Source organism: Colletotrichum siamense (genome assembly GCF_013390195.1).
Source record: "Colletotrichum siamense strain Cg363 chromosome Unknown KSG_Cg363_contig03, whole genome shotgun sequence".
NCBI lineage: Eukaryota > Fungi > Ascomycota > Sordariomycetes > Glomerellales > Glomerellaceae > Colletotrichum > Colletotrichum siamense.
This window is the reverse complement of record NW_023501016.1, coordinates 2,639,696-2,648,078: the sequence shown is the minus strand read 5'-3', so window position 1 is coordinate 2,648,078 and position 8,383 is coordinate 2,639,696. Positions and strand designations below refer to the sequence as shown.

Here is an 8,383-nt window from a genome sequence, read left to right as displayed (position 1 = left end):
ACTTGAAGGCTTCAGAGCTGCCTGCCAGGTCGTAGGAAGATTTCATTTGGTTGAATTCCGTCTTTGTTGAACAGCTTGAACCAAGGATATACTCCCGATGTGGATGCAACAGCCCCTTGCTAAGACATTTTTTTGGGGCAGTCATCCGAATCGCGCGCAACAAAAATACCCTGTAAGTTTTTCATAGATATGACCGAATCAGAGCAACTTTGGGGCTCAAGTGGATATTTGGGGGCCGCGGCAACCGTGATTTTGACGGCGCTGGTTCGAGACTTTGGTGACTTTTTTTCAAAGAAAGTTGCCCGGGTGTATGCAGGGCGCATCCCCTTTTCCACGGATGGATGCATTCCGTACTGGACATGGAGTGGTGATCCGCTGGGAAGAAACCAGCCTGCGGCAGGTCCAGCCGCGAATTGGGCGGCAACATGACGCCATGTTGGCGTGGGTATCGACTCCTTGGTGCCAGGCGCTTTTGACCACTTCGATGTAAGTCCGATTTGAACAAGTCGATCCTTTTTTCTGATTGAAATCCGGGTGTGGCGGTCAGCAGAAGTTGCCATGGATGAATCTGCAGTCCAGGCGCATAACCCATGATCCTGACAAGTCAAAGAGCAATGACCTCCTCCATGGTGGGGTCGTGGAAAAAAGCAAAGAAGGAAGAGATGCGAAAGGCTTCGGAGCTCGAGCCTGCCACATGTCCCCCTGTCTCGGAGCGTCTCTTTGCTACGGAAATCTGCAACCTTCCGCCGGCAGAAGAGAGTCCATCCCTTTGACCACCAGATGTGACTTTTAGCGCGGTTTTGAGGGGTGTAGGTCCACTTCGCCGATCTTACCTAATTAGGACTCACTATAATAACGCGAATAATCGTAATATCCTCACTATTTATAGATAAGTAGGATATATTAACTAGTAGTAATAATATTATAATTTTAGCTTATCTATAAATAGAAATAACTGAATTTTATATCTATTAATATAATAAGCGTTTTTAGTGAAACTTTAGCTTAAGAGACTAGTAACTTAAGGATTAAGCGCTTAAAAGTAACTTTATTAAGCTAAAAAAGTATTTATTTTAATTATTTTAAAATCTATAAAATTAAGCGTTAATTTACTTTTTTACTAGCTATATTACTTACTTTATTATAACTTTTTATCCTTATTAACTTTATTATATATTAAGTAGTATAGATTAATATATACTTAATAGTATATATAAAATAGTAAGAGATATTTATATTAATATTAATTAATAAGCTCTACTTTTTTTTTAGAATTTTACTATATATATATATTAAGCCTAAAAAACATTTTAATACTTATTAGTTAACTAGCTATTTTAATATTTACTACTTATTTACTTAATAGATTATTAAGTGCTATTTTAAAGCTTTATTATATTACTTCTATTACTAAGATCTAGATCATCTTAATCCCTCTCTATTAAAGGCCTTTATACGCGCTAAGCTATAGGTAGCTTATATCTACTAAGTTTTATAGTTTTTACTCCTCCCCTCTTTAGTTATAGTTATTAATAAAGGTATAGTTAGATATATAGGCTGCTCTAATAAAATAACTACTATTAAGTCTAAATTTATTCCTATAAGCTATAAGATATAAGGTATCTCTAATAAGGACTTCTTAACTTTATAGTTTTAGTATACTTATATTATAGGCTTATAAGGCTTATAGTAATCTAAAAAAGCTACTTTTAATAATATTTAGAAAGTAGTATATAAACTAGCTACTTATCTACTTTAGTATAGCTATAACTCTTACTATATTATACTTAATAACTTATTTATTAGCTTATACCTCTTATATATACTATATAATAACCTCTATATTACTACTATAAGTACTTATTAATAGAACTCTAATATCTATATATTTCTATTTATTATAAAAAAAGCTAAAAAGAAGTCTAATTACTTACTATAGAGGACCTTCTATATTACCCCTATAGAGGACTACTAAGTTAACTAGTTTAGCTAGAAAGATCTCTTATATATTCTTTTTATATTAACTTACTTTATAAGCTAAGAACCCCTTATACCTTATTAATATTACTTTCTAAAACTATTTACTATATATTTTAAGATAGCTTAAGTATTATTTAAAGTTATAATAAGTTAAATATCTTTATAGTTATTTTTATAGCTATTAGAAGCTTAGTAAAATACTTAGGCGTCTTAGTAAATAATCTTAAGTAAATATAAGAAGTAGATAATTAAATATTATATTAAAAAAGACCTACTATACCTCTTATTTACAGCCCTCTATAATAAAAAGAAAGGAGGGGTTAATATAAATAACTAACTATATAAGTAGTATATATAGGACTACTAGGTCTATTAAAGAAGCTAGTATACCTTAATTTATAGCTTTAAAATTAACGTCGTTATAGGTAATATTTTCTTCTACTAATAAGATTATCTAGCTATAGAGAGATAAGTAAAATTTAAAACTAAATTTAAGTAGATTAAAGTGCTATATAAGTCTCTATTTATATCTTTTAGCTCCTCTAGTAGTATATATAAGAAGACTATTAAGGTCCTTTATATAAGTACTATAGTAGCTAATACTATTAATATAAACCTTAAAACTTATATTTTAACTAAGAGGTTTAAAAAGTAACGTTATACTATATATATTAATAAAATAATATTATAAAGCCCTCTAGCACTAAGAGATCTTAATATATAGTATATTAAGTAAACTATATATAGCTACTAATAGTATAATATAGCTCTCTATAAAGAGGGTAATTACTAAACTACTTAGTACTTAATACGTTAAGAGCTAATATAGCTAAAAACGCTAAAAATGAGGTCTTTTTGATTTATATAATAAATTCGCATAATTATATAAGCATAGTGTTGAAGAATATAGGGCTCTAATTAGTTGAATTGCTTCTGATCGTCGCTGCAAGAAAAACCGCGCTAAAAGTCACATCTGGTGGTTAAAGGGATGACGCTGTGAATCCCGGATGTCTTGGGAATCGATCAAACGGTATCGACAAGCTGATGTCGACGGCGGGACAGAGATTCAGGCAGAGCGCGGCAGGTGATGGTCAAGGTTCTTTTGTTTCTTCTCCCTGCTTCTGGTGAGACGATGGCGACTTGGGGTCAGGTCGTTGGCAGTTTCCATCAAACATCCATCCAACGGTTTCCGTTGTCTCTTTTTCCGAAGATTGTCCCATGGACGTCCACTCTGGAACGACTCGCTATTGATGGGCCGGATTCCGATATAGAGTGCCGTTGCTGATATTGAAGCAAAGAACATGGATAATGGCGGTTCCGCGGCGTCCACAACGGCCAGGTCAGTAGCATCGTGACTCGTTGTCAGTAGGTATCCGGCGCGTATGCTGGTGAAGTATGTGCTAGGTAGGCAGCGGTTTGTCGTATTGTTTGTAGCACCACACTGGGACGCGCCGATGCGGTGCCGGGAGGAGATGATGGGGGTACGAGAACGAGGATGCTGAGGGTATCCGTACGAGGGTGCGCCCCAACTGACCGGTCAGGTTAAGGCCTTGTTGCCACCTGGGAAAAAGCAACGTCAGGGAGATTTCCGTTCTAGAAGCCGGGCCGCTGGTGAAGACCGGGAGGATGCAGGGGGGGCTAGGTTGATTGAAGGAGGGGGAGATGGTTTTGAGTTCAAGGGCCACAGCGAACAGGGAGGAATGAGACGTTGCAGTTGCAGCAGTGGCATGCCCCCATCTGGATAATCGGATTGTTGACGCACAGTCGTTGCGGAAGGTGCAGGGCGCCGGAAAGTTTAAAGACCCAGTTCAGTTCAATTTAGTTCAGTTCAGTTCAGCTGAGGACAACCTTCTGCGAGAACGAGAGAGGGGAGGGGGGAAAGGGAAGAAGGTGCCGCGTTTGAAAAGGCCATCCTTGCTGAGTTGAGACAAGGCAAAGCAGGGAGCGGCTGCCTCCAGCTGTGCTTTCGTCGAGGAGCATGGCAATCTGGCACGAGGTTCGAGTTGCATAGTCTTGCTTGTCCCGTAAAAGTATCGGGCTGTTCTAGCTGCACTGGGCATGTAGTGCAATAAGGCTGATGTCCCGATGTTCCATGGCAGCTGCAGGGCGGTGGTTGGGTTGGGTCGGAGAGGGAGCACCAAGAATGTCTATACTATGGTAGGTGACTTGCACCATTTGGCCTGCCCCAACTGCCTACGATGCCTACCTACGATAGGATGGGCCTCGGAACACGTCGTAGTGTGCCATCTGAAGATATATGTGTAGGAGATTATGGCGAGGGTTGTTGAGAGAAAGATTTTGTTTTTGTGATGGGAATGCAGCGCATCGCAGCGCACTGCATTGCATTGCATGGCATGACATTGCAGCAGAGCTGAGAGCGACTATTGCAGCCATGGCAGGTGGAGGAGGCGACTGAGGCAGCTGCTACCCTCAATGCTACCCGCATGCCTAGGGCGGAAGAATGCAAAGAGCGCAAAAGCCATGCAGCCACAGAGCAAACAACTTACACTGCATGTGCAAGTGCGAGGCAAGTGCAGCAGGCAAAGAAGTACATACTGCATAGCACGAAAGCAAACGCAGCCAGCAGGGGGGGAAACTGGATGGCAACACCAACAACAACTCGATCGGTCTGAGCCGCTGAAAACCATTGGATCGGGTCATTGGAGGTTAAATTGGTACCGCAGCCCGCAAGACAGCGCATCCCGGGCCATGCCGAATGCTGGAGATGGCAAAGCCTTCAAGAAGAGGTTGCAATGGACGGGAAAGGGACCAAAAGGAGGGGAGAAGTGGGCGTGACAGCAAGCAACTTCCCTGGTTCTCGTATCTTACCAAAGAATCGCAAAGCAACTAGCCCCATCTCAGGACGGCGGCTGATCCTGGCGAGCCTCGGTGTCCCTCTCGCGTTCTCAACAGAGCTGGAGGCAGGTGAGAGCGGAGATGGTCCGGCGCCGAGCTGTGCTGTGCTGTGCTAGGTATGCTGTGCTCTGCGGTGCGGTGCGGAGCTGCGCAGGGCTGGCGCAGGAATCATGCCTGCCACTTCCAGTCTTAGGTTTGTGCGTGTTGGAGACAACTTCTATTCTGTTGGCATTGGGCAAGGAATGTTCATGACTTGCTCAACGAGATATTTAAAGGCCTATATGTTAGACCTTCAAGATTAACTGCCGGGGGTTAATGTTTCTACTGACGGGTTTAATTGACTCTATTGGAAGTCAAATGATTCAAACTCCTTGAACTTCTGTCTCGTGTCTGACCACTTCCTTGACTAAGTTGGCTTGTAGACGGACGTGAGAAACCAAGGCCAGAGCAGTTGACTCTGCCCCACGCCAAACACTGAATGCGTCTCATTGCATTGTGCCTTGTCCCTTATCCATAGAACCCTGGAGAGGGGAGGCAGTATATGCTCAAGTAAGACTAAAAGATACTTCAACTATGTATGTCTTGTGGATACGCAACTACTATTCGTGGCCGGCAGACTACGGATACCTAGGTAAGGTAATGCTCACGATTGACAGACACTTCAGAGGCCCCCATCCGCGGAAGAAACACGTACCTGGTCTCCTGCATGCTCAGATCTTGCCTAATCTCGTACAAGGCGCCTATCCAATGCCTTGTCCCCAAACTGTTCACGCCTGGAGTAAAGTACCCTGCGGCAGAAGATCCTTGGTGAGATACCTTGTAATGGCCTGAGTTCTGGTAGGCGCCTTCCCAAATAGCCACTAGAGGGAAGGCAGGTGCCGCTCTCTGCTGCATCGCGATGGAGACGACGACAGCCCCAGCTGCCCTGTGCAGTAAAAAAGAATTAAAATAAAAAAGGCCCCTCGAGACCAAGGGCTCCAATGGCCCCCCAATGGCCCCCAGGCGCAGGGAAGGCACCTACTGGGACAAGGTGCCTACCTTACCTACCTACGTGCCTACCTACCTGGTCTGGTAGGGGTATCCGTACTCTGTAAGGTACCTGGAGAGGTATGGGTATGAATGCACTAAAACCAAGGAAGGTGGACCCGGCCCGGCCATTGACTCCTGCTGTTTCGAGACCCATTGGATCATGGAGGAAGGACCTCCATCTGCCAATGGCAATTACATAACACGGCTTGTATTTTTTTTTATGTCTTTTTCTGTCTCATCAACCTCCTACAGTTTGTCCCGTCCGACATCCTTTGACAATCGATGCGGTGGAACAAGAATGGAACCCAAACTGGAACCCGCCCATCATACATGAACACATTCTCCACGTGATTTCCACGATTCATCAGAGCCGATCATCGCTGGAAATCGACGGCCGATGCCCATTCATCAGCCTCTTCAGGGACGATCCAGGAAGAACCCACGCCTCCGCCCCGAAGAGGAAGGGCAGGACGGAGCGCGGCACACGGCACACGGCAATCCTACGACACATCATATCACACACATCACACATAACACGCATGCGCACAACCTCTTGCTTGAATCGGTACTTCCATTTACTGCGCAACGGTACCTATCTTTGTGAACGCCTCCTGACTCCAACGACGTCCTCCAGTCCTCGCCCCCCAGTGACGACGAACCGCACTACGCTATCTACGTAATGGCGCTCGTCCTTTTGCCGCCTTTCGTCCCATCTACGGATACCTACCCATCTGGCGTACTGCCCGCGCTAGGTACTGTCGTCCTCCGCGCACATCACCATTGGCTGTAAGGCTTGCTTGCCACTGCATGCTCGATTTCTATTCCGGATCGCACCCTGGAGCCCTGTCAAGCCCTGGCATCTCTGTCCCTGTCAGGACGCCGTCGAACACACCAATGTGCCTTGCTGATCCCGGCATGAACACCGGCGGGCGAGTCCAGACAAGCGCTCAAGAAAACACTCTGGCTGCGGATCCGGGTACCCACGGATGCAAAAGCTTCCTGGACTGCGCAGTATCAACACACACACACACACACACACACACATGCCTGGGCATCGACTTCAACGAGAGCATACTTGGGCAGATACCCACGCCCACCACTGCAGATGCGCCTGTCGATCGTCGCTCATGTGCGCAACATCAGACACGCATCTCAGCAGAGCATTCGGAGCGGGCCACTCCATGATGCCTCTAGTACAACAAGACACGGATGCTACACCACGGAAGTTGGCCTACCTACCAAGTAGTGTACATACACGCTGCACCGCATCCATGGGACGATGTTCCTGTGCTTGGATGCTGGGACTGTTGATCAGTGGCCCGCCCTAGTCCGCAATCGAGGCATCGATTGGCCCGAATCGCTGTCCAGGTCTCCCCTGCCCCTCATCCTGAATTGTTCTGGGACGAATGTCAGCCTGGATCGTCGACTCCTGCTGCATAGCGCACACACACCGGCTTTGCCATCCATCCTTTTTATCCCGCCTTTAGCCCGCAGCCTCTGCTCGACATGCCCACCTGTCCAATCTGACATGCAGAGACGGTCGCCATCCTTCCCTAACGCTGTCTCAAAAGAAAATTCTTGCCAGCGGACAACCTTCTGCGGTGGAAGGGAGGGTGAAAAAGAAAGCTGGCTGGATGGCGGGTTGGCAGGCTGGGGGCAGCACGGGGGTCAGTCAACAACCAGGCACCGAGAACCAACACGGCGGAGAAACTTACACTACCTGACCTTGCCATCCATCCCTCAGGCCTCAGCAGCAAGGTGTTGGACCTTAGCTCCGACGTCGAAGCACCTTGTCTGTTCCTCGCAGCTCTGAGCTTGGGGCTTAACTGAAAGTCCCGTGTTAATACTTGCATCCCGCCCAACGGTAACTTACCTTTCACACTACTGCCGCATCGCACCGCTCCCAGTCTGCTGCTGTCAACGCCCGCCCGTCGAACATCGATCCCGCGGACTGCCGTTCCAACTTCTCCACCAATGCGGAACATGTCACCAAGCTCTGGCGGCGGCGGCAGCTTCACCTCATTTCTCGTCCCATCCCAAGGACCGCCGCCTTTAAGCATGGGCGCTAGCGGCATCAGGTTCCCAGGGCCAAGAAAGCTAGATTATGCTGTTGCTGCTGCTTCTCCCCTCTGTGTTCCACCGGGCCACACCTCCCGACGATGTCTGTGCTGCCGTTCTAACCACACCTTCCTCACGCCCCCTCAGCGCTGCCCTAGCTGTGCCAAACTAGCCCCAGAAGCTGGGTGTGGGTGCCAATGAGGGTGTCCCTATGGTGTGGATTGGTGAGGGGTCTTGGCCTCCTCGTCCTCTTCCATGTCGGTGGCTCCATGCCCCGACAGCCTGGGTAGGTACATGGGAAACCTCTGCGAGTGAGTGCCTGGCTTCTGCCCAGGCTGGTTTGGTTCCCTTTACCTTGAATAGACCTACCACCTCAACATGAGCTCTCCTCCTCGCCGCAAATACTGGTGCGCCGTCGGTCTCTTGCTCTAGGGGGACGTCTGTGGAAGAGGAAGCACAT

At 46.4% G+C, this 8,383-nt stretch overlaps 2 protein-coding genes across 2 annotated transcripts; both read right to left on the bottom strand.

The window, feature by feature from the left end:
- Positions 1-5,407: 5,407 nt before the first annotated feature.
- On the bottom strand, positions 5,408-5,730 carry CGCS363_v004699 (uncharacterized protein; the record flags this gene model as incomplete). Its single annotated transcript, XM_036636548.1, has 2 exons — positions 5,408-5,453; positions 5,531-5,730. 2 exons carry the CDS (start codon positions 5,728-5,730, stop codon positions 5,408-5,410), a joined length of 246 nt encoding a protein of 81 aa, XP_036498957.1.
- A 1,446-nt stretch (positions 5,731-7,176) lies between these two features.
- Positions 7,177-7,925, bottom strand: CGCS363_v004698 (uncharacterized protein; the record flags this gene model as incomplete). The annotated part of the gene is made up of 4 exons (XM_036636547.1): positions 7,177-7,262; positions 7,317-7,515; positions 7,581-7,674; positions 7,795-7,925. The coding sequence occupies 4 exons, from the start codon at positions 7,923-7,925 to the stop codon at positions 7,177-7,179; spliced, it is 510 nt and encodes a 169-aa protein (XP_036498958.1).
- Between the last annotated feature and the right edge of the window lie 458 nt (positions 7,926-8,383).